The sequence below is a fragment of the Triturus cristatus genome, chromosome 5_1 (genome assembly GCF_964204655.1).
Source record: "Triturus cristatus chromosome 5_1, aTriCri1.1, whole genome shotgun sequence".
Classification (NCBI taxonomy): Eukaryota; Metazoa; Chordata; class Amphibia; order Caudata; family Salamandridae; genus Triturus; species Triturus cristatus.
Window position 1 is genome coordinate 409,262,602 of NC_140587.1, and position 27,126 is coordinate 409,289,727.

The following is a 27,126-nucleotide window of genomic DNA, read 5'->3' on the forward strand; positions in this document are numbered from 1 at the left end:
GTATGGAGGAATTAGCAGCCCAAATGTGGATGAAGTTTGGTGTACAACTACATTAGTCAAGCCATTAAGTGCTGTAAGTGAGGCATACTAAAACATGGGACATGAACAAAAGCAGAATTTGTGTTGAAAAAAGCCAAAGAAAACCACATACTAGAAACTACAATAGTGATTATAAAAATTTTAACATTTATTACGCTACCGAGAACACGACATTTAAATTTATTGACAAGTATAATACACTGGGACCATGAGAGAAAAAATGCAAGGTGCACACTGTACAGTTTCAGCTTGATACTCTGTACATCTGTTATTGCAGACATTATGGGACATGTTATATTGCCATAGGATGTCTGGCCATGGAAAATTTGTGAGACCGCTTAGATCATTGAAAGCTATCAATTAAAAAACAACCATGTGTCTGCATATCTTTTATTGTGCTGGGCTGTAGGATCTACCTTTCTAGATTGAGTATCATCTGCATGGCGATGGGCAATCAACCACCTGTTCACAAATGGCACTGGATTCCAAAGAGGCAGAGGAGGACCCATGAGGTTAATGAACATTAATGAGGAAAGGCGTCCGATACCAAGGCAGTTTCGTATGGGTGACATTATCAAGTTCATTGTGCTGAAACCCCTTTCGCAGTCACTTGAAGTCACAGTAAGTGTGTTTATCGCCCTCAAAACAGGTTGCAGTTTCTCTGGAATGTCATTACCACCATTATCAATATAGTCTCTGAAGCCCTCAGATACGCCTTTGAAATTAAGACAGAATCTCCTGCACAGGTTTTGTAGTTTCTCCTCACCTTCATACCATGGGCTCTCAATGTCATATGGCCATTTCTGTGGGTTGATAACATCTATCTCTGATGTAAGAGCTAAAAATTCATCTGTCCGAGATGATGTGGCCGACCTATTGCTTGCAGACTGTGCATACAACCTAGAGCGCAAGTTATCTGCCAGATTTTGATAAAACTGGGGAAGGTTTATTTTGACCTGCCCACGTGAGTCCTCACAGCTGATTGGCACTCCTCTAAATAAGCCACTCTCTAGCTTTTTCAGCCTCCTTCCTGTGTGTCCCTGGAAACTCCTTAAGCTTTTCAATTGCCCTTACTGAACGATTGATGAGCTGGTAAGCTCGTGGCAGAGTTACCTCATCCCTTTGAAGTGCTTCCGACAGTGTTCCAATTTCATGAACCGCATCTGCAACACCAGCTAGATTCAGCACAAAATCGGAAGATGTCAGAATTCTATTCAGCCCACTGAAAGTAGACCGGTGTTTGGCATCACGAGAAGTACTTAAGCTGGACTGAACAAAATGCTGGTGAAGGGCTGGGTATGACTCCCACACTGCTCGTATTGCCCTTTTGCTAGAAGCAATCCACCGAATTGAAAATACTCGCCCAATTTTCAGAATCGCAATCTCTAGCTCTTTTGCACATGCGGAAAGTTCCCGCTGAATTTGGGAGACTGGTGGTACACAGCATACAGTTTTTCAAAAAATGATGCAAGGTGCTTAAGGCCTGGCACTGTATCAACCGTGTCTGCTACACTGTGCTCAAGCCGGTGGCATAGACAGTGCCATTTTACAAGTCGAGGGTATTTACAACATAGCCTCTCCAAAACACCAGAGTTTCTCCCAAGCATTACACTGGCACCATCACTGCACACCCCTATCCAATTTTCTGCAAGGAACTGGTTGCAAAACCCATGTTTTTCCAAACATTTCAAGAGTGAGGACTCAATGCACTCTGCATCGCCCCTAGGCAACTCAAGCAAGTCAAGGAAAAAGGTGAGGGGCTCTTTTCCATTGAATGCAGCACGAACATAAATAATTAAAACAGTCAATGAAGAATGGGTTGTTGACTCATCAGTATAAACTGAGATTTTTGGAGCCTGTTCAACAATGCCTATGCGAAGCTTTCTCCGCATTTCCTCAGCAATGCAATCAGTTATCTGTGCTGCAGTGAACTCGCTGTGTAGAATCGAGCCCATATCTGACTGATTAGCAACCTGCAAAGCTACTAGACCTGGAAAGTCTGAAAAGGGGCGATTATTTTTTGCACAAAAGAAAAGAGTGCGAAACACCTTAACCGTTGAAGCATGATAATGCCTCTGCTGCTCCAGGATCGTTGACGGCAGTACCTCCTTCTTGGATGCATCTTGGATAGCACATGCATTACAATGTGCTTCAGAAATTTTATGCTTATGTATTTTTTTCCGCAGTGAGCCTAACTGGCTAGCTTTTGTTGGGCCAGATGCAGCAATGCTCCCAGTGACCCATTCTCTAGACAAACCCACACCCTGTGATGCTCCAAGTAGCTTAACCTCACTGCATATGTTGCAGCCAAGGCGGCCATTTTCACAACTTAGCCATGGATACTTTTCTTTAAATTGAGCCCACTGATTGTGGTCCCAACACTCTGGCAAGCTGGTATCCCTTTCAAAACTGGCGCCCGCATCCCGGATCTTTGTTGAAGAGTCTTCCAGTGGAGAAGGTGGAACCGATCCTTGGCTTGACATCATACTCTCCGAATCTTGTGCAGGTACATCGTTCAAGCACGCACTGGGCTGTACTAGGCTACTTTCAGAATCAAACCGTGATCTCTTATTCGCATTTGCAAAGAAATCCATGATGCTGGATTTGCGTTTGCTTGTTTCTGTTGAAAGCAGAAAGCATTGGGTCAGTTTTATTGTTTACATTTGTCACTCATATTCACTGATGATTGGCGAGGATAAAAAATTGAAAAATTGCTTGGCAAAAATATTTTTTGGATTACTTTTGGCACCTAGCTAAATGTTTGTGGCCCAATGAGCCACCCATCCCGGTTTGTGGTGGTATTGCAATAAAAAAAAAAAGAGCGAGTCACAAAATGCCCTTTTTAAAAAAGAAAAATTCCCTCAATTAGCTGTTGTGATAATGGAATGGAGCAATTCGTTTTTTGGGGTGTCCCCCCCCCCCCCCCCCCCCCACCCCTTTTCCGCAAACACAGTGTGGGGTGGATGCATTGTGTGAAACTTGTTACCAATGACAAGGCTTCAGGCGTCCGTAAAGTGCACTGTTTGTAACGCTGGCAGACTTTAATGTCATTAACCCTCGTGCAAGCAAGGAAAATACCTCCACGCCCTACGTTTGCCTCAACATCAACCATTCCTAGGCCGTTGTGACACTGCTCCTATCCTGTCTTTTTTGTCTAACAGTGGCCATCCCTGTACTGTTCAGCGTGCAGTATCAGCCGACAAGACTGCCACGACTGTTTGGAGTATTGGGCCCACCAGTGTGTAACCTATAAAGCGTGTAGGCTGCGGTATCTCCGTTTGTAAAGCTACCCGTGCCACAGCAGTAGTGACTGCGCAGATGTAACTTCTGAATGCTATAGGTGGCAGTCACTCAATGCTATAGGTGGCACTAGCTCGATGGGTCCAGGGGGTACAGCTCCCGTGCTATTTACAGGAAAAGCCTTTTGAGGCTGCATACGGTGGAATATCTCTGTGTGTCTAAAAGTCACACGAACACATTGCCTATTGGAAGGCGTGGGGATATTAACTGATTTGCCCAGAATCACAGGTCGGTGAGCTAACGCCGTGAATCTAACATGGTTCTCTAGCTGTGCTCTACATAAACAAATTCTCTAATAAAACAATATTAAAACAGCACCACGTGTACTGCATCCGTTAATATACAGATACCTGAAGCCTACAACACACAAAAACATACACTACACTATATACTGAAGTACACAAACACATTACTACCTGTTTAACCATTACACAATACTACAACTGATACTCTAACACAACCGCCATTCACATTATTGCTACCCTTACTATCGAGTGAAGGGAAGTCTGCAGCGGGAGGCGGAGGCAGGTCAGGCAGCAGGCAAGGCCAGGCAGAACAGCCACGTCAACATCCGGTTCCGGGTCACTTCGAAAAAGCAAAGGAGCCAAAGCAGGAAAGCCCGAAAAATAAAGGGCTTGGAGCAGGAGGGCGGGACTGCCGAGTTGCAGACCCACCCACCCATTGGTTGAAGATCACGGCGTCTATTGGTGGGTACCCTGGCAACGGTGAACCTGGTAGGTGCAGGGGCATGGGGCGTGATGATTGGCGGCAGTCCGAGAAATTTCCGGATTCAGCCAGCCACCCGGAAATACATTGTTGTTTGTGGTCTTCACTTTGTGCGCGCGTATTTGGGAAGGGTGGACGGCGTTTTGATTGAGCAGGGTGGACGGCGTCCACCCTGGAAAACCCTGGAAAATAAGTGGGGGGATGCCGTCCACCCGCGTGGTACCCCGACTCGTGCCCTGGCTTTGTGTTGTATAAAGTTTTAGCTTCGGGACATCCATGTGAAAATCATTACCTCTGCTGTCAATTTATGTCACGCGCATCCTTGTTTGACCCTATAAGGGCGTCGACAGGGATGTCCTTTGCTGAAAACAGTTTTTTTTGTCAATTAAATGCCATTGGGCCTAGATAAACTGTACAAAATGTTAACATGCAGAGAACTATTCTGCATACATTTTGCAGGAAAAGCTTGTGTCACAAACGTACATTCAGCGTGATTTGCAATCAGCAGTTGGTGGCTGGCTTAACTAGAGTTTATTATTCAGAAAAGTCTCCTACAAAGGAGTGACAACCTGATGTGCGTGAAAAAAACCAACAGACAAACTTCTTACCCTTTTTAAAGGGCGCAAAAAAAAGAAAAATGAACACTCTTCAATCATTGTTTTGAAATTTTACAAGATGTTGCTTATAGCTGTGAGGGGAAGGTGTGGTTTCTAGCTAAAGCAATGGGGTTCTGTTGGAAAACCACACTCCCACTCTGAAAGGGTGGTGGTGGTCTTCCGGACACACTGTGGTAGCTTGGCTCGAGTGGTCAGGAAACAGGCGCAGTGCTAAGCATACAATATACCCATACAATAACCATGCGTGCATCCGTTCCAAAAATGACTCTACACCGTAAAAATTATGAAAATATTCTTTCTTTATCTTTTTCTCTTAGTTGCTGATTGGAAAAATAAATAGGTCAATCACAATATACAAATTTCAATTAGTGCAGGTCAAATAAATATTGGCTGTTTGATGAAATAAATAGGGGTGATCATACATAACAGGGCATAATTACAAGTGCAATATATACAGACAATTAAATACTTTGAGGCAATAAATACTGTACCAATAAATATTGTACACCAACAAGTCCTGTGGACCTATAAATATAGTGCAGCAATAAATAGGTAAAAACTCAATAAATACAGTACCCCCCAATAAATAATTAAAAGTATACAGCAACACTCATATAATCAGATGACACTTCAATTCTTAAGGGCTGATTTGGCCCAGGCACAGCTTGTAGGGTTGTGGAAGGCTTGAGGGGGGGGGCTACTCCCTGGCTGGGACAAGGCTGAGGCCTAAACTGAGGTAGATCAAAGGGGGGGAATACCAATGCCCTGGCTTTCTCTCTCCACACAACCTCTCTAGGTTAGTCCCAGTTCACCCCTGGCACAGTCAGGTTGGTTTCAGCACCTCCCTAGCCCCTTAGAGCAGTCTCTCAGGTCTCCACAGGGCCTTAGGCGCCCCCTACTCCACTTACTGCCCTTTTTCTGATGTTCCGACGCCGCTGGAGTCGTGTCGACGCCGTGAGGCGGTTCCGGTTCGGTCTCGGCGGCCTCGGCACAATGTCAGTTCTTTGACGACGCCGGTAGGCGGTTCCGGTCCGATGTCGGTGGCCTCGGTTCGATCTCGACCTCCGATTCGACGGCGTCGGGCAGTCTCTTCACGATGTCGACTTCGGGCGGCTCCGGTCCGATGGCGCTCTCGGCTCCGATGACGTCGGCCGGTCTGGCCTCGATGTCGACTTCCGGCGACTCCGGGGTGCGATCCTCACCCCCGACCTCCGGTGTTCCTCCTCACAGGTTCCGGGCGACTCCGGAGTGCGATCCTCACTCCCGACCTCCGGTGCTCCTCTACCTCGGTCTCCGACGACTCCGGAGGGCGGACTTCACTCCTCCGATGACGCCGCTCGCTCGACCTCGGTTCACTTCCTCCTCGACCTCTGGTATTCCTCACGACCTCCGTCGGCGCCCTCTCACGACCTCAGGCGGCTCCGGGTACGACGTCTGCTACTTCAGTCAGCGCCGCTTCTCCACCTCGGGCTCCAGATCTTCAGGCTACTCGACGCCGGACTCCAGGGAAACCAGTTCTCAGGTCAGAATCTTGCTGTTTTCTTGGTTCTAAGGCCTGTTCCTGCTGTCCAGGTCCTTAGGATGGGTTTTTCTGTCTTCTTCCCACACAGGGCTATAGGCTGGGATCCATCAGTAGGGACAAGTATCAAGGGTGGGTTTATGGACCCCACTCCAGGCACAAGTTTCCACCCCTGCTGCTTCACTCCTTCCTCCTTCACTGTTGTGCTCCTCTCTCTTCACCAGTCAGGTGCCAACTGCCAGCTCCAACTGCCAACTGCCAACTGCCTCTCTTATCCTCCCAACATTCTAAACGGCCTCCAACTGTCAGAGTTCTGGAATCTCCTGGAATGTTCTGGAAGGTGCTGGTAGGTTCCAGTGGATGCTGGTGATGTCACAGGTGGCCACCATCTTGTGCTTCAGGCCCTCAGACAGAAGTTTCAGGGGTAGCTAAAATGGCTCCCTGAATCTGTAGCAACACGAAAAAGTCTGGTGGTTCCCAAAAAGGAAAAATTCAAACAGGGTTTGAGGCAAAAGTGGGACAAAATAAATAATGATGAGGAGGGACCACCCAAAGGGCTGACAGGTCTAACACGCGTCCCCCCCAGCTGAAAGTGGGGAGAGCTACCCAACCCCTTGGGAGTTCTCATCACTAAGGCGGAAATACCTTGAGAGACCGTCTGCATTGGCGTGGTCCACTCCAGGCCGATGTTCCACCTGAAAGTCCATCCCCTGTAGGGAAATAGACCACCTCAACAACTTGGGATTCTCCCCCTTCATTTGCATCAGCCAACGAAGGGGTCTGTGGTCGGTCTGAACCAGGAAGTGCGAGCCAAACAGGTATGGCCGCAACTTCTTCAGAGCCCATACCACTGCAAAGGCTTCACGCTCTATTGCACTCCACTTCTGTTCCCTGGGAAGTAGTCTCCTGGATAGGAAGACCACGGGTTGATCCAGACCCTCTTCGTTGAGTTGCGATAACACTGCCCCAATGCCATGTTCTGATGCATCTGTCTGGACAATGAACTTCTTGGAAAAGTCTGGGGCCCTTAAGACCGGGGCCTCGCACATGGCTTTCTTCAATTTCTCAAAGGCTTGCTGACAAGCCTCCGTCCAGACTACCCGTCGAGGTTGTTTCTTGGACGTGAGCTCCGTGAGAGGGGCTACGATGGTACCGTACCCCTTCACGAAGCGGCGATAATATCCCGTGAGGCCCAAAAATGCTCGGACCTCAGTCTGGGTCTTGGGGGGTTCCCAGGCCATGATGGCCTCGATCTTCGCCTGGAGGGGTTGCACCGCTCCCCTACCCACCAAGTGTCCAAGGTACACTACCGACCCCTGCCCGATCTGGCACTTACTGGCCTTGATCGTCAATCCAGCTTGTCTCAGGGCCTGGAGCACAGCTTGCAGGTGACGCAAGTGATCCTCCCAGCTGTTACTGAAGACGGCTATGTCATCCAGATAAGCAGCAGAGAAACTCTCCATTCCGGTGAGGATCTGGTTTACCAGGCGCTGAAACGTGGCAGGTGCGTTCTTGAGCCCAAAGGGCATCACACAGAACTGGTAGTGGCCATTGGGCGTGGAGAAGGCTGACCTTTCCCTTGCTCCATCAGTCAACGAGATCTGCCAGTACCCTGAAGTAAGGTCAAAGGTACTTAGATATTGGGCAGCTCCCAGCCGGTCAATCAATTCATCCGCCCTAGGGATCGGATGAGCATCAGATTTGGTCACTGAATTCAGTCCCCGGTAGTCCACACAGAACCTCAGTTCTGGTTGGGCACCCGGTGGTGCAGCTTTTGGTACTAGTACCACCGGACTGGACCAGGGGCTGCTAGAAGGTTCGATCACTCCTAGCTCCAGCATCTTAATGACTTCACTATGAATGCTGGCCTTCACCTTGTCTGACATCCGGTAGATCTTGGACTTCACAGGTGGGCTGTCTCCTGTGTCCACGTCATGGACGCACAGGTGAGTCCTACCCGGGACAAAGGAGAACAACGAAGAGTACTGCCCCAGGACCTGGCGACAGTCCTCCTGCTGTTCAGGAGTTAGAGATGGGGAGAGAATCACTCCCTCCACCGACCCATCCTTTTCTTGAGACGCAAACAGATCAGGGAGAGGCTCGCTTTCCACGTCCTCTCCTCCGTCAGTCACCATCATCAAGATGACTTCGGGCCTCTCGTGGTGGGGTTTGAGGCGGTTGGCATGCAGCACCCGCAGGGGCTGACGAGGGGTCTTCAGGTCCACCAAGTAGGTAGCCTTACCCTTCTTCTCCAACACCTCAAAGGGTCCTGACCAGCGATCCTGGAGGGCGCTAAGCTCTCCGGGTTCGATCACCCACACCTTCTGGCCAGGCTCCAACTCCACCGGGTGAGCATTGTGGTCATACCACGCCTTCATTACTGCTTGGCTGGCTTCCAAGTTGTCAGAAGCTTGCTTCCACAACTTAGCCATTTGGCTCCGGAAGGCCAGCATGTAGCTCACCACATCCTGGGGGAGCTTTCTGGGAGTTCTTTCCCATCCGTCTCTCACCAGGTTGAGAGGTCCACGTACAGGGTGCCCATACAGAAGCTCGAAGGGGCTGAAGCCCACTCCCTTCTGTGGCACTTCCCTGTAAGAAAAAAGTAAACAGGGTAGGAGGACGTCCCATTTCCTCCGCAGGCTTTCAGGCAGACTTCTGATCATGCCTTTCAAGGTTTTGTTAAACCTCTCCACCAGACCATTGGTCTGGGGGTGGTAAGGAGTGGTGAACCGGTATGTCACTCCACACTCCTTCCACATTGCCCGCATATACGCTGACATGAAGTTGGTCCCCCTGTCGGACACAACTTCCTTGGGAAAACCCACTCGGGTAAAGATTCCCATCAGGGCCCTTGCCACAACAGGTGCTGTTATGGTCCTCAGAGGTATTGCCTCTGGGTACCGTGTGGCATGATCCACCAGGACCAGGATAAACCTGTGACCAGCTGATGTTGGCGGATCTAACGGACCCACAATGTCGATGCCCACCCTTTCAAAGGGGGTGCTAACGACAGGAAGTGGTTCCAGGGGAGCTTTCAGCTTCACCCCTGTTTTCCCACTGGCTTGGCAAGACACACATGTCCGGCAGTAGGTATCGGACGACACTTTCATCTGAGGCCAATAAAAGTGTGGGACAAGACGGGCGAAGGTCTTGTCTTGCCCCAGGTGTCCTGCCAATGGTATCTCGTGAGCCAACTCCAGAAGGAAGGCTCGATAACGTTGAGGAACTACCAAGGCTCGTGACGATCCATGTAGGGGTGCCTTGGGTTCACTGTAGAGGAGGCCATCCTCCCAGTAAACACTGTAGTTCCCTTCAACGTTCCCTGCTGCCTGGGCTTCGGCCTGTCGCCTCAGCCCCTCAAGGGTAGGGCACTCCCTCTGGCCCTGGCAGAATTCCTCCCTGGACGGGCCTCCCTCCACGTGCCACTCGGCCGGGATGGGTAGGTCCTCCAGATTGGTAACGTCCCCCACCGTAGACTCCTGGTCCACCACCTCCGGTGGCCTATCCGTCCTACGGGGTGGGGACGCCGAGGCAGGCTCCTCCTGTCCTCGGTTCTTCCCTTGACTGGCAGCTGGCTGGGCCTTTGTTCCAGGCTCCAGCCGAAATGAACTCCCTCTTCGGGTAGTCACGGACCTTGTGCTAACACAGGCCCAGTCAGGTGTACCCAGCATCTCGGTGTGAGTCCGGTATTCCACCTCCTTCCAAGCGTTGTGCTCCATGTCATTGCCCAGCAGACAATCGACTGGCACGGCAGGGCTTACGGCAACTCGAAGTGAACCTGCAACCCCCCCCCATTCAAAGGGAACCTCGGCCACGGGATAGTGACCTGTTCTGCCGTCAGCCATCGCGGCTGGGTGGAGTACATCGGGAATTACCTGCTCTGGAGACACCAGTTGACTACGCACCATAGTCATACTGGCTCCTGTGTCTCTCAGAGCCTCCCCTCTTTGGCCGTTGATGGTGATCCACTGCCCATACTTTGCGGTATTTGCGGGCACCTGGATCTTAGGAACCATCTCCCGTTCTCCCAGGGACACTAAAGTGACACCCGCCCACTCCCTTCCCTTAGTTAAGGGCATCTCCTCCCCGAGCACTACACTAGCTACTCCGGGGGGCTTTCCTCCAGTGGGAGGGGGTGATCGTTTCTGACACTTCGGATCTCCTTTATAGTGTCCAACGCCACCGCACTCGTAGCAATGGACAACCCTTGGCTGCTGACTCTGGCCAGGATTAGGGTTTCTGGGTGGGTTAGCCTTAGAGGTGAATCCTGTTCCCTTCCCTTGGAAGTTATTTTGGGGGCCTTTGGAGAACTCCTTTTTCTTTTCCCCTCCCTCTTTCTTCTGGGGGGCGCCCTGTCCGGCCTTTTGAGTATCCCCTCCAGTCCCCCTTGTGGACACCCGGGTACTAGCCCAAATGTCCGCCTCCTCAGCAAGCTTCCGGGGACTGGTCAGCTTGCTATCCACCAGGTGTTGCCGCAGTTCAGGGAAACATTTCTCGAGCAGGTGTTCCTTCAGTACTAGGTCAAACAACTCCTCGTAGTTCCTCACTTCACTGCCCTGAATCCAACCTTCCATTGCCTTCTTCGCATAGTCCAGGAAGTCCACCCAATTCTGTGTGCCCAGTTTGTGACTACCCCTGAACTTCTGTCTGTACTTTTCAGGTGTTAGTCCAAACTTTCTGATGAGCGCCAGTTTCATGGCGGGGTAGTGGGTCTGCTCATCCTCCTCGAGGGCCAATAAAGCATCCCTACCAGCTGGAGGCATGTACTTGTACAATCCCCCTCCCCAGTACTTCTCCGGAACCCCATGGGCCCTCAGTGAGACCTCATAGGCCGCTAGCCACTTGGCGATATCGTCGCCCGCCCCATAGCTAGCTACTATGTCCTTTGGCAGGTAGGGTTTGGATTCCCTGGTGATTTCTTGGTTTTGGCTGCCACCATTAGGAACAGGTTGTGCCCCGATTCTCAAAATCTGAAGATCTATTTCTTTCAGTCGCAATTCATGGGCCATCCTCTGCTCCTCCTTTTCCTTCTCCAGCTTTGCTAAGTCCCATGTGAGCTGTCTTTTCTCCCTCCGGTCTGCTAACTCCACTTCAGACAAGCCCCCGCTAGAGGCACGGCTGCCCCCCCTAGAAAGTGTCCTGGGCCCTGCGGACAGGTTCCCCACCTCAGGTTGGTACATCTCAGCCCCCTCGGGGTCAGGCTCTCCATCCCTGTCTTCCTCCTCAGCCTTGCTTTCTCGGCGTGCCTCCCCCCAAGCCCTTAAGCTGGTTTGGAGTGCACCCTTCTTTGCTCCTGGGGGACAGTACACCCCCTCCCGCTGGCAAAACTCCCTGAGTTGGGCCACAGTGTACGTTTCTAGATTTTCTAGTACAAACTCCATCTCGCCCACTCAGGTTAGAGGTCAGGTTTTGTGCAGTAACAATGCAGGGGGGTACCTTTAATAACACCTCCTCCCACCACCAGAGTAAATTTGGAAAAAACAAAAACCCACAATTAGGAAGGCCGCTTTGAGAAAACTCCCGGTGTAGGCCTATGGACTACCCACAGTTATTGTTGAGTATATGTAGGCACAGCTCTATCCCACCGCTGAACACCAATGTATGTTGGAAAACCACACTCCCACTCTGAAAGGGTGGTGGTGGTCTTCCGGACACACTGTGGTAGCTTGGCTCGAGTGGTCAGGAAACAGGCGCAGTGCTAAGCATACAATATACCCATACAATAACCATGCGTGCATCCGTTCCAAAAATGACTCTACACCGTAAAAATTATGAAAATATTCTTTCTTTATCTTTTTCTCTTAGTTGCTGATTGGAAAAATAAATAGGTCAATCACAATATACAAATTTCAATTAGTGCAGGTCAAATAAATATTGGCTGTTTGATGAAATAACTAGGGGTGATCATACATAACAGGGCATAATTACAAGTGCAATATATACAGACAATTAAATACTTTGAGGCAATAAATACTGTACCAATAAATATTGTACACCAACAAGTCCTGTGGACCTATAAATATAGTGCAGCAATAAATAGGTAAAAACTCAATAAATACAGTACCCCCCAATAAATAATTAAAAGTATACAGCAACACTCATATAATCAGATGACACTTCAATTCTTAAGGGCTGATTTGGCCCAGGCACAGCTTGTAGGGTTGTGGAAGGCTTGAGGGGGGGGGCTACTCCCTGGCTGGGACAAGGCTGAGGCCTAAACTGAGGTAGATCAAAGGGGGGGAATACCAATGCCCTGGCTTTCTCTCTCCACACAACCTCTCTAGGTTAGTCCCAGTTCACCCCTGGCACAGTCAGGTTGGTTTCAGCACCTCCCTAGCCCCTTAGAGCAGTCTCTCAGGTCTCCACAGGGCCTTAGGCGCCCCCTACTCCACTTACTGCCCTTTTTCTGATGTTCCGACGCCGCTGGAGTCGTGTCGACGCCGTGAGGCGGTTCCGGTTCGGTCTCGGCGGCCTCGGCACAATGTCAGTTCTTTGACGACGCCGGTAGGCGGTTCCGGTCCGATGTCGGTGGCCTCGGTTCGATCTCGACCTCCGATTCGACGGCGTCGGGCAGTCTCTTCACGATGTCGACTTCGGGCGGCTCCGGTCCGATGGCGCTCTCGGCTCCGATGACGTCGGCCGGTCTGGCCTCGATGTCGACTTCCGGCGACTCCGGGGTGCGATCCTCACCCCGACCTCCGGTGTTCCTCCTCACAGGTTCCGGGCGACTCCGGAGTGCGATCCTCACTCCCGACCTCCGGTGCTCCTCTACCTCGGTCTCCGACGACTCCGGAGGGCGGACTTCACTCCTCCGATGACGCCGCTCGCTCGACCTCGGTTCACTTCCTCCTCGACCTCTGGTATTCCTCACGACCTCCGTCGGCGCCCTCTCACGACCTCAGGCGGCTCCGGGTACGACGTCTGCTACTTCAGTCAGCGCCGCTTCTCCACCTCGGGCTCCAGATCTTCAGGCTACTCGACGCCGGACTCCAGGGAAACCAGTTCTCAGGTCAGAATCTTGCTGTTTTCTTGGTTCTAAGGCCTGTTCCTGCTGTCCAGGTCCTTAGGATGGGTTTTTCTGTCTTCTTCCCACACAGGGCTATAGGCTGGGATCCATCAGTAGGGACAAGTATCAAGGGTGGGTTTATGGACCCCACTCCAGGCACAAGTTTCCACCCCTGCTGCTTCACTCCTTCCTCCTTCACTGTTGTGCTCCTCTCTCTTCACCAGTCAGGTGCCAACTGCCAGCTCCAACTGCCAACTGCCTCTCTTATCCTCCCAACATTCTAAACGGCCTCCAACTGTCACAGAGTTCTGGAATCTCCTGGAATGTTCTGGAAGGTGCTGGTAGGTTCCAGTGGATGCTGGTGATGTCACAGGTGGCCACCATCTTGTGCTTCAGGCCCTCAGACAGAAGTTTCAGGGGTAGCTAAAATGGCTCCCTGAATCTGTAGCAACACGAAAAAGTCTGGTGGTTCCCAAAAAGGAAAAATTCAAACAGGGTTTGAGGCAAAAGTGGGACAAAATAAATAATGATGAGGAGGGACCACCCAAAGGGCTGACAGGTCTAACAGGTTCAAACTGCGAAGCGGATACCCCAGTGAGGTGAGCAGTTCATGGAGACTGCAGTGTGTGAGGTTCTGTCAAACAGGAAACGTAAGTGCACAAGTCAGTGGAAATACTAAAGCTAAGCTAACCTGTCCCAGGAAACCAACAGCACAATTAGCAATGGTGCTCTAGTCCAAATGGGCATTTTGAAGCCACGGCTGGGAAATATCACACTTTAAGTGCTAATTAAAAGGTTTGGCATGTTTGGTGGTAATTCAGTTGTTAATCTCCTCCTAAATATCTTTCACGTTATCCTCATCCCTTCTTTCAAACTCCGTTCCCCACTTTTTAAACCATCGCCAAGGATTTTGCGAAGTATGGAGCACAGGTTTGCCAGTCAGACTGCTAAAAGGAGACAGCCGGAGGTTAGCAGGGAATCATTTTGCAGAGGAAACATGAGAGGTCAGGATTTTAATACTTACACAGCGCGATGGTTACAGAGAGGCTACTTGGCTCGAAGTAAAAAAACAAAAAAACAAACCGCATTGGCAAAGCCACCTGAGCCTATGCACGATTTATTGGCCTTGTCAATGTTTCTTTAGCCATATTGTACAGCAACACAGGCTTCACTGCAGCGTTGCTGAAAGCAAACATAAAAACGATACGACTCAGTCAACACTGGCTGTGTCATACAGCTTCTTTTCTTTACTTTCAGCCATGTTGCAACATGGCCAAAAAACATTGGCAGACAATAGATCTCTCATCGGCGATACCGATTGGCTTTGACAGTGCTTGTTTCTTTGTGGTTGTAGGAGGCCATGTGATCCTTTAGCATCTTTGGGGGAGAAGGAGCACATAATGAAAGAAAAAGGTAACCCATTGCATACACTGTATAGTGCTAAAAAGTAAAACGAAATTGAGGGCAGTAACAACTAATGGCTTATGTCGAATTTACAAAACAGCAAAACTATAGTGGATAGGGTCTGGTAGTAGTATAGGCATATTACTGAAGAGGCAAAAATGTATTTCTCAGAGAAGGTCCCCTCTGAAGGTGACTCCACGAGAGAGCTCTTTTTGACCCTGCAGGAAGTTAGTGCAGGAAATCAGCCATATGCATAAAAAGTTAAATATTGGAAACGAATATTTAAAATCACTAAGTCAATAAGCTGGAAACATTTGGGATACTAGCACAAAAATAAGACATGCGAGCAAGGATGCATGAAGAGGGAGCGGGACCTATCATTGATGATGCAGAGTGAGTAAAAAAATAAACGACAACGAAACTAGATTTCTTTTCTCGCTCTAGTTTACCGGCAGGAAATAGATCATTTGCGTCCTGAATCCTGCAGAACGTCTCGTCACATGCTTGTCCCACAATGATGGCATGTGTTACCATGCGTTATTACAAAAAGTGTACACCTTTTTTCGCCTGAATTCCTAATTGTCTGAAACGGGCATGTATTAGGCCCCTACTCATTTAATTGATTCTACTAATTCTAAGCCCATTGCTGGAGCCTCAGCCCTAACCAAAATCCTGTACCAGAGGATTACTATGTAGCTGTCACGATTGCTGGAATCTCATGGGTTGTTAGGACATTTTCACTTGGACTTCAGCCTGGCAGAGGAACTAGATCAACACTGATGGATGTGAGATAGGGAATTTTGATGACTACAGACCAGGGTACATCTCACTGAGGCCGCTGCTTGACTTCTTTGTCGCCTTAACTTCCATTGACCGCAAGATATGATTTGATAGTTGAGGCATTAACTGGTGTCCCATCTAAAAGATTCAGGTCTTTTTGGGAGTTATCAGTGTTGAAGTGACAGCACTGCGTCTGGAAGTTACAGGTGGATTTCCTCGACGGTCAATGTAAATATGAAACCATAGCATAATTTATTAATGAATAACACCGTTGAGGCTCATATTATCAGGCAGCAAAGCTGGTGCTTCCAGTTATTGGTAACATCAATATAACTTTCTTTTTCCCCAGAGGATCATAGACAAGGTGCAGTGCAACTGGCTAACGCTGAATACACACAACGATTTGAGAGCTAGCCAGTAATTGGAAAGCTTTGGAGTGGATTGTGAGAGCATGAGGATAGGGAACACTAAGGTAAAGTCATCTCGTAAAGTCAGGTCACTGGCTTTTGTGCTCAGTGAGCGAGTGACCTGAGAGGCGCAAGTGATTCGGTGAAACGGCAGGTGTAGTTTCAATATTCATAATCCGGCAACGCTTTGGCCATTCCTAAAAGAGAAGGACAGGGCAATGAAAGCCACCGTCCTCATTCTTACTGGTGGACTGTTGTTGCAATATGTTCTTGGGAGACACAAAGAAAATCAAGAAATCAAAATCGTGCTGCTAGATGGTGGCTAATATTCGCTGTTGGCAACATATTTCTCCTACTTTGCATCGTTTGCACTGGCTCTGTGTAGAGGGAAAGATTAAATTCTGGATCTTTAGCTCTATTTTTAGGGCTGGTCATGAGGATGGTCCAGATAATTTCAAAGAAACTGAGAAAGTACGGTCTATAACCAGAATTAAGAACAGACGATATAGCATTACGAATTACCCCAAGTTTAACAGAATCACCTCTGGTGGTCGGATGTTGCACGTGAAGGGCACTGCATTATGAATAACCTCCCATGTAGCGTGGAAAAGCTAAAGGACAGTACCCTTTTCAAGGATGCTGCCCTTTTCATGGTTCTTTGGCTACCCTCGTTTCTTGAGACATTGCACAGTGCCAGCTTACCTATGCATATTTTAATGCCCTAGGACTTAACTCATGGCTCAGAGTCTCTGAAAAAGAAATATTAAGATGCAAGGGAATCCAAGATGCCACAGTGTTCTACCTTTGAAGCAAGCTGCTCATCATGAAAGCAACTCTTCGGTTCCTAGTCACAACATAGAGTACACGACCCATGGGGAAGATAAAGTTGCAAACGTTATCAAAAACATATTCTTGGCATTCAGGTGATGGTGAAGTCATGAAAGAGAGCGTCTAGTTTGACATGCGCTTAAATAATTTGTTGTATCAAGAAATCCTAATGTAACAAAGGGAAGGAGCATCCCAACATGTCACCTTTTTGATTGAACTCACTGCCTTGGTCAAATCAGCACAATTGACATGGGCAGCAGTAACCCTGCATGGAGTGCTGGGTGAGCAGGTACAACGGGAAAAGTCGCCTATTATCAACCCATGCCTCTTTCTCCTCCTACAGTTCCATGTTTAATTTTTATGCCTGGAAGTTTTTAATAAATTCGCCAACAGTATTGGATTGTGAGGCTGAGGAGCACTGCTCTTCCTCACAGTAGCTCCCATGACTCCTCTATAGCGAGTGCCCTGGAGTGCGTGCCCCCTTTGTCCCAGTGTGCCCCTGCCTGATGCCTACTGCATACCTTCCTCCCTTTTGTGGCGCACAATAAGGATAAGCGGTTTGACAATAAGCAGTTCTCCCTGCAGCATCGCTGAGTAAGAATCCCAAAAGTTGTAATAAATTTAAAATAACTAAAGAAATTCAGTTAAATAAATGAATCTTAAAATTACTTTCGAACTTTCACCCTGACACATCCTAAATTACCTAATTTAAGGGACTCTTTGATTGACTTAGGCATATTTCTTTCTAGTTTAATATCTAGTGGATTGACCAATGATTAGATTGAATAGCAGCATTTGGTGCTTACAGCGTGCAGAATCTGTCGACCACTATAAATGTGTTTCTGGAGAAACACTTCAGATTTTCCATGAGACCACACAACAATGACTTAAAAGGGCATAAACCAGCTCACTGCTCCACTCCATGTTAGGTCTCTCCTCCAGACCGCATTAGCTGTGTGTTGTTGAATTTCTACATGTAATGGTCTTGTAATGATTGGCTGGCTTTCTGTGTATCTCATTTCCTGCCTCTTACAATGGCTTTCCTCCATATTCACTGTTTGTCTCACACAGTGGCGGCTGGTAGGGGACGGTGGTGGGGGTAGGGGGATGGTAGGAAAAAAAGACTTGCCTTCAAACTCCGCCTCTCCTCAGTCCTCTTCTCTGGAACGGACGCACCCAGATTCCCAGTCTGTCCCACCCAATCACAACGCTGCCAGAAAGCAGCGTTGTGATTGGGTGGGACAGACAGGGAGGGAACATAGCCAGGCTGTACAATACAGCCTGTGGAGAACATGCACAGTGCGCTTGACGGTTTGGCCGGCCCCAAACGGCCGGACAATCAGTCATGTGCACTTATGGTGCTGCCATCACTCCTCCCTCTGCTGGTGTCACACAGCCCAGCTCCACCCCGCCGTAACATGTACCTTAAAGGCAGATTAAAAATAAAATGAATTATAACGTTTGGTTATTATCATTTTATTTGTACTTTACTCCGCAGTGGGGCGACGCTCATTCGTCATAGTGGAGGAGCCGCCCCTGGTCTCGCCTCTAGATAATTTCTTCTTTTTCATGTTCTGATTGGATAACTTGTGTCCTTCCACAGCTGACGCTATGGAACTATTTCTTTACTATTTAGCATCCCATGGGAGCTCATGTATTTCCTTGTTCTCTTTCCCACCTTTTTTGCAAGGGTCTGGCAGGTGGACCCTGCCATCTTGCTCCCTTTCCACTTCCATCCGATTTTTATTCTTTTATTATTTATTCTTTTTTTTAAACGTTTATGGATATATTTTTTAGCCAATGCACATCAGTCTCACACTACTACTGGGCCTCAGCTCGACAGTTGCACCCCGACCTTCCACTTCCTAATCTACTCATCTATTAAATAACACACATTTTCCCAGAGGGCCCTGTAGCTGCACACTGCAACTCAGCTACTTGTTTCTGTTCGGCCTCACACACACACACACACACTTTTATTTACATTTGTTGTACGAAAATGGCCTTCAGCCATCTTTAGAAGATAAATTAAAGTTGGAGTTCATTCCAAAAGGGCCACCGGGTGGTTCGCTATGCTTCCTTATTCATCGGCAGCCTTCTTGGACAGCATTTTCATTGAGAAAATACCATTCGAATATTGGAATGATGTCTTCTCAAATGAAAACCTTTTTTAAATGGTTGCTGTGCTGTGTGCCTGCGCTAGTGACATCACGCCACATGTACGCACCATAAGCTCCCACCTTTGAATTATATATATTTTTTTAGATGGCTCCTTGATGGAGGCAGTGGGGTGGGAACATTTCCATTGAGCTCCCAAGACAGAATTCCATTGATGGCTCACCCCTCCACCTGCAACCCCCATTCCCCCACTGCTGGCTAACTAAGGAAGATGAGGAGGCTCTTTGGGAGAGCACGTGTCCCGGTTTGCCACAGATTCCGCATTGCGTTTGGCAGGAACATGCTGCCATTAACCACTGCTGGGGCACTTGAGCCATTTGTCATGCAGTCAGATGAAGCACATCTCTTTCTGGGACACCGACCCAGTCGTGGGGAAAACCAGCAACCCATCCATTGGGCCTTCGAGACCCTGATTCCTTCGGCGGATGGCAGCGAGCTGAACCTTGGTTGGTGTATGAGCCCCTAATGTCCTGTTGCCGGCCTGTGCTAAACCCGGTGTAGTGATTGCCCTTCATTGACTCGCTGTATCGTGGTGATGTCGCCTTGAGGAGCACTAGTTTCAGATAATCAGGGACCCTGAGCTAAGGACTGGTGCAAGCGTGCCATGTTGAGAGTAACCAACTTATTGACTAGACTGTCAATGAACCTTGCAGCCCACCCTGGAAAGTGACTAAATTTGTGGTTCACATCAAGAAAGAGCAAAAGCCTAGCTGAATTCACCGTGCTGCACACTACCTCTCCAGAGCCCTGCAAGAGCTTGACAGAGGGTACTCTCACATAGAACTAAAATACTAGTGATGTAATGCTCAACACAGACCTTCTTTAAAGAGCTTCACTATTAGGAATCCTCCTGTTAATTCCCTGGTACTGTAATTAAGCGATATCTGTTTTTGTGCATGTTCTCATGGTAATGGTTCTCTGTTCTCTATCTGTATGCGAAATCGGCATTCGAAACCATTTCTGGCAAACTACCCTGGCATTACATACCTGTTGTGTAAAGTACTGCGACCTCCCTTTGGGTCTGGTTCACGCTGCATAAAACTGTACAAATAAACCACCATAGTATGCACAAGTGTTGTGATGTCACAGCGCATGTGCACACCACAGCTGTAATTTCTTATTTGTTTTGTGGCTGCCAAGTGAAACAAGCATTGGCAAAGCCAACAGCTCACACTTGCTTTTAAAAGGCACAACCAATTTGCTTTGCCAGAACTTGCTCACCTTGGCTTCCTTGCTTTCATTTCTTTAGCACCGCCATGCACATTTTGCATTTGAATACACTGCTTATCCCTGTGGGTCATTTGGTTTGCTACTGATTAACCCTGGGCAAAGCACTACGCTATGCTCGCTTAGTTTGCGAAGATTGCGCTACTTCGCACTACATCTCATATTAACCCAGACCACCTTAGGCACCCCAGACGACCTTTGCATAAAATCACCCTTGAGAATCTTGCTCAAGCGCTTCACGAATGTCCCTGTACTCTATCCGGCCATCTGGAGAGGGACCTTGAAACTTTCCAGGAATGGTTAGTTGAAAGGCTTGATGATCTTGCTCCTCTTTCTACCCCCTCTTCATCTGTCAAGCGCAGTTCGGCTCCTTGGTTCTCTAAGTCACTTGCTCTGGCACGGCGTAACTGTAAGTTAGCCGAAAGACTTTGGCGGAAGCAATATGACCAAGAAGCTAAGTCTGCCTATAAACTATCTATTAAATCTTACCACTCTGACATTCTTGAGGCCAAAAAGAACTATTTTGCAAATAGAATTGAGTCTGCGTCAAATTCCAGTAAAGACATTTTTACCATTGTTAAAGAGTTTATCTCTCCCAAATCTAGTATAGTCCAGCATAAGTTCTCCGAATCTTGGGTAAAGGAGCTGGCCATTTTCTTTAATACGAAAATCAAATTGATTCAAGAATCTTTTCCACCAGCTGCCCCAAGTGCTTCATTGCATGACTCCATTCTGATGACTTTACCTCCTGATTCCTGCCCCATTCTATCGGAGTTTCCTCCTTTATTGGAATCTAATTCCCTGGATCTTTTACTCGGGATTAAATCTGGCTCTCCGCTCGATCCGTGCCCGGCGAGCTTTTTAGCCAGGACTGCCAAGATTCTGAATTCCTTAATTTCTCCTGTTTTGAACCTATCTTTGTCCAGCGGCACTGTTCCGCCAGCCTGGAAGAAGGCAATGGTCGTTCCCCTTCTTAAAAAACCAGGCCTTGACCCAGAGATACATGCCAACTATAGGCCCATTTCTCTCCTGCCCAGCTTGGCTAAGATCGTCGAGAAGCACGTCCACTCTGTGCTTTCTTCCTTCCTTGAAGACCATGGGTTACTCCACTCTACCCAATCTGCCTTCCGCTCCAACTTGAGCACTGAGACCGCTCTTCTGGAAGTTAATGAAGCCATTAAGGAAGTTCTCGACTCAGGCGGAAGAGCAATGCTGGTGATGTTGGATCTGTCGGCGGCCTTCGACACCGTCCCGCATGAGGCCCTCTTGAGAAGACTTCACGAGATCGGTCTCAGAGGGACGGTGTTGAGCTGGCTGAGATCTTACCTAGCGGGTCGTCGACAAGTGGTCTGGGCCCCCCCGTACTCCGCCGAGGTGCCGCCTATGAATGTCGGAGTCCCACAAGGGTCGGTGCTGAGCCCGACCCTTTTTAACATCTTCATGACTCCATTGGCGATACTGGCGGAGTCGATGGGTGCCCAGATCATATCATACGCTGACGACACCCAGCTCCTCTTCACCTGCAAGAAGGGCATGGAGTTTGACGGGGAGAGCATCCGTGGTTGCCTTGGGGCTGTCTTCAACTGGTTTCAGCTGAGCAGCCTCAAGTGCAACCCTGATAAATCCGAGGTGCTCTTCTTCGGCTGTCAGGCACAACCGCCCTGGCAGGAATGGTGGCCGGTTTGCATGTCCCCCCCTTTTTCTTCCTCTTTGGTCGCTAAAAACCTTGGGGTCAAAATCGATAACACCCTGGCTTTGAAAACACAGATCACAGGTCTCACGGGTACCTGTTTTGGTCTGCTTAAAATGATGCGTAAATTCCTTCCTTTGCTCCCTTTAGCCCACAGGAAGCTGACAGTACAAGCTCTGATCTGTTCCAGGCTTGATTATTCAAATGTCCTCTACCTGGGTTTGCCGGATTATCTCTTGCACAAACTCCAGGTTGTACATAATTCTGCGGCAAGAGCCATCTTCGGCCTACCCCGGCAAGCCAGATCATCTGAGTTGCTTTCCTCCCTTCACTGGCTTCCGATCAAGAAGCGAATCACATTCAAAGCTCTTACACTGGCCCATAAGGCACTCCATTTGGTGGGGGCCTCCTACATTCAGAAACGGCTTTCTTTCTACAAACCCACCAGATCTCTCCGGTCGGAAAATCTTGGCCTGGCAATGGTGCCTCCCATTAGGAAAGTCAGAGTAGGTGGACGTTCCTTTAAATATCTCGCCCCCAAACTATGGAACTCCCTTCCTGTTGATCTCCGTCGCATTCCCAACCGGTTTGCCTTTAGAAAGGCCTTGAAAACCTGGCTTTTTAATCAGTAATTCTGTTATGTTTCTGTTGTCTTTTCTCCTTTCTCAGTAATGGGTCAGAAAGCGCCGGGACACTCCTTGGAGTAGCCGTGCGCTATACAAGTCACCCATTAACATAACATAACATAACGCGAATTGCACGTAGCACAGTGCAAACATGCGTAGCGCAGTGCAGTGGTCATTTTTTGCTTTCTCGCGGTCCTCAACGTCAAGTTGGTGACCGCGAGCAAGCAAAAATGACATCCCAGCGAGACTTTTTCCTCGTTTGCGATCAGCAACATCAAGTTGCTGATCGCGAGCGTGGAAAATAAACCTCCCGGCGAGATTCTCAACGCAGGGAGGTCAGGTTTCTCATTGCGTGTGGTCGCGTATGCTCGCGAAGAGAAACTACCAGTCCGCGTTGAGAAACCTGCCGCTCGAGTAAAAATCTACTCGAGCGGCAGAAAACTATAGCTCGCACTGTACAAGATGCCATTTTCAATGATTGCACAGTGCCGGATGCTTGTCCGCACTGTGCAATCATTGAAAACGGCATCTTGCACAGTGCGAACAGGGTACTACGCAGTTTGCGAAGTGCTACGCGTAGCTCGCGTAGTGCGAAGTGCACTTCCCGTATCTACGCTTAGCGCTACTTCGCGAACTGCGCCCAGAGTTACTTCTGATACAAAATCCGATATTAGCCAGCAACGTTAGTCTATATCGGATAGCATGTGCAATGTTACTTATTGTTTTCTGTCCAGGCAGGGCTCAGTGTTGTGTGGGCTTCTATTATGCGGGACAGAGACCACTAGAGTTTTCTTTCATTAGTTGTCTGTCAGGACCAATGAAGCATTGCATATACGGCATATGAAGTAGGCAAGGTACAAGGACAACAAATTGTTCATTTAAATACATGTGTAGCTCATTCTGTGAAGTTTCCAAGAATGTAGTTTATAATGAGAGGACAGCATGCCAATACATATTCGTGATTTCACTGCAGGAACTGTAGACTCCTGTCATGGGAGACGTCAGTTTCCTTGTATTTTTACAGAATTCGCAGACTTTTAAAAATAGAATTGTTGCATGCTGGTGCAGCAGCCATACACTGTCAATAATCTTCTTTTGTTCCCTCAGGCAATCTACAAGATGGTCTCTTCAGTAATGAAAATGCCCGAAGATGAGTCCACGCCAGAAAAAAGAACAGAAAAAATATTCCGTCAAATGGATACCAATCGAGATGGTACGATCCTTTGCAAACTGCAATATAGTCAGGGCAACTGGCATTATGCGACAGGAGACAATCAAATGATAAAGCAGGGTTGAATAATTAGGCGTCAAGAAAAGTCAAATTATGCGGCACCGTGACCGTGTTAATGCATTATTTTGTCTTTTTTGCTCTTGGTAACAGGAACGGTTTAACGCTCAAATAGAGAAATAGACAATTGAAAGGTGACCAGTCGACGTTTGCGAAAGGGCCTTTTACTGTGTGGCAACACGTGTTGCTGGCACTGGGTAACTGGATTCATTTGAGCTAGAAAAATATTTGGGGGGTAAAATCTGCAAATCATGCAGGAAATAGTTAATGTGGCAAATCCATAATGATGCAGAAAACGTTGCGGTTCACAGAATCTCATAACTTTAGTCGCCCTGAATATTGCCTCAATCAAATCAGACTTAACAAAAACAATCAGATATTGTGATCTGTCAGTCTCCTGTATTGCATAACATTCCAACCTCCTGGAAAGAGGAAGATTTTGGAAAAATAATTCGGGGGAATTATTTTCCCCACTGACTAGCATTGAACTGGGATTGAATTTGGACCGGAAAAAGGAAAATTAATGTTTGCCTTTAGAAAAAAAAAGCCGCCCACCTGAACATGGTCTGTTGCTATTTGTGGTAATGTATATAACATTAATTGAACAAAGGGTAGGAAAGAAGAGTTACAAGGAAGAGCGCCCTAACGGCTAGGGCGCTTGACCTCGGACCTGGGGAACTGGGTTCGAGTCTCGGTAATGACGCAGAAAATCCTGTGATTCTGGGCAAATCACTTAATCTCCCCGTGCCTAGCAAAAAAATGAATGTGTGTCCTCATGTAACGTAACTGGTGCTATGTAAAGCGCTCTGATACCCGATTGGATTCGGGTCAAGTTTGCGCTATATAAACCTCTACAGGAAAATTTGGTAAAAGAATTCATACCTGCCCCACACCATTTTAGGACTGTGATAACTGCTCATTACCCCTAAATTGTCAAACAACTCACTAACAGTCCTACTAATTCTGACGAGATCTGCATTTGAAATTACAGTGGCTTTCAGCTTTATGCTAGTATTTTTTGTCACAGCATTCCTTATCTCTGTCCTCAAAATACAGCTTTGTCCAACAATGTTTCTCCATGATATGGATCCACTTAGAAATTACCAGCACAAAACTGATTTGTAGGTATATTTTTTTTTAACTATGTGATAAGATGAAAAGATTTACTCTCTCTCCTTTTAAAATTAATAAATGTACGCCCATTAACAGTTTCAAGTTACAAGTATCACCTGGAACCCTATATTTGAGATTTCTGCACATCCAGACACGAACTAGAGCCCACAGCACACTCACATACAAGAATCCATAGTTGAAAGCAGAAGCACAAAATCACATGTGAATGGATTGTCCCTTTGCACAGTACAGTTGGTAGAAAGTGGAGATTCAGCCTCTCAAAATGAGAGATCCACTGGGATAGAACTTGGATACGAAGAAGGCTGTTGCCATTGTCGAAAGCAGTCTCAAGACTGTAATGTGCACAGAAAATCTACTGTCAACATAGGCCCTGGAGAGTAATGTGCATGCAAGAATTTCAAGAAAACGACCCCAAATAACTGCATGCAAATGTATTTTCGAGCCTATCCAGCAACTCTGGCATTGACTTGGTCCTAATATACCCATGTTTTTTATGGAATGCCTTGTTGTATATATGCAATAGCAGTGTTGTGCTAATGTCAAGAGTCCTAATCCATGAAGGAAAACATTTCAGAGAGTCAAAATTAAAATAGAAAAATTTGGATTTTGAAATCTTTACAATGTGATTAGAAGTTTGATTGGAAGGTATTGCAAAATATAACCAATAAGGACCAAACTTTTTTGAGAAGCAGTAGCCCAGCCTCGTGAACGCCAGAAGAATGACTTGTACGATTAAGGAACTAAATCAGAGCTTAATCATTTTGATGTTGGATCCCAAATACAAAGTCCAGAGCAGAACTACAGTAATAAAATGGTTCATTATCATTAATTACACGTAATGTGTAATCTCTAATGTCTGCTTTTATAGTTCCATATGAGATTTTATTTCATTAACTGGACACAGAATTTCTGCTTTTTATAGTAATGTACAGTTCTAGTTATATCAACTGCATATCACAGCAAAAAGTTATTGATAAATGTCTGTGTTTGATTACAGTATTGATCCCAATTAGTCCAAGAGGATTCGGGTAACTGGCATTTGGGGCTTCTGATTTCTTTTTTTGATAACATTTTTATTGGCATTTGGGTATGTAATCAAGGTATTTAACAATACATATTCGGCATGCAAGACATTTGCAATTAGTCAATACATTTTTCTGCATTTCTCAGAGCTGGAAAGTAACATCTGTTGGTTCTCGAATCACATACCTATGTACTGCTTTCCTATCAATACAGTTTACTAGGTTATATCACTAAGTCAGAGTCCACTGTTGGCTTATGGTCAAGGTGAGGGGGTCTAAGCTCTGATGTGTGGTATGCAGCACGTATGAGTCCAGGCTATCAAGCGAGAGGGCGTCTGAGTGCCTATAACTATTTGTCTCGCAGCACGTTTTAAGTCGGGGATACTTCAGAAGGAGTTTAAAACTACCATAGTAATGAAGACAAAATAAGATAACAATAAACCAAATAACTGTAACTCTGCGGTGTGGTATGTCAATTTAATCTTTCGTCTGTGATATTTCATGAGGGCAGGGAAACGGGCCCACAGTCTTGGAAATAGTCGCCTGTCCTGGTAAGTGGGGATATATTGGGGGAGGGGGGACTTTGCAACTCAGGGGGGGGTCAACCTCCGTCTGACTCTTGCTCCTAACCTACAGATTTGCGCAACTCTCGTTATCGGAGTGTGAGCTAGTTTCGGCTTCTTCCTCTATATGGTGGTATCTATCAGGGTGTTTCTAAATTTTCTAGGACCTTTCTCTAGGTCTCCAGGGACCCGCCATGGTATGTCACCTCAGCCCTCGAGCATCTTCCCTAGCCAAGGCCCATTCCTCCGCTCTTGCCGAGTGTGTCATATCTCTTTTTCAGTCTGCTATAGCTGGCCCTGTTGCTGATTTCCATTCTAATGCTATTCTCCTTTTAGCTAAGATTACGGCCAGATCTACAAATTGGTAGCCTACCTTCCGCTTGGGTGGTCTAGGGAATAGTCCCAGCATACAGGTCTCCATTGTGGGTTAGAGCGTGCGCCCCACTGTTGTCCCTGTCCGTACTAATACTTCACGCCAAAATCCATTTACTATCGTACAGCTCCATACCATATGAGTAAAATCCGCATCTTTGTAGTTGCATCTTTGGCAGTTGCGTGTTTCTCTACCAAATGTAACCCAAATCCTGTGTGGTGTTATGTACGTCCTGTGTGTGTATTTAAACGGTATATATTTGAATCTGGTGTTTCGGGAGACTTTTTTTGTGATATACCAGTATCTTTTTCCATTCCACGTCTGTCAGTTCCCTGTTCAGGGCAGTCATCCATTTGTCTAATAATTTTGGTCATGGGCATCCTGGGACCAGTTTCAGGG

General features: G+C 47.5%; 1 protein-coding gene across 2 annotated transcripts in view; it reads left to right on the top strand.

The window, feature by feature from the left end:
- The window catches only part of NCALD (neurocalcin delta), a 301,872-nt gene that overhangs the window by 211,857 nt on the left and 62,889 nt on the right, over positions 1 to 27,126 (top strand). For both annotated transcript variants that reach the window (XM_085605156.1, XM_085605157.1), the window contains one exon: positions 23,455 to 23,560. In XM_085605156.1, coding sequence (XP_085461282.1) covers positions 23,455 to 23,560 — 106 coding nt within the window. The remainder of the gene's footprint in view (positions 1 to 23,454; positions 23,561 to 27,126) is intronic.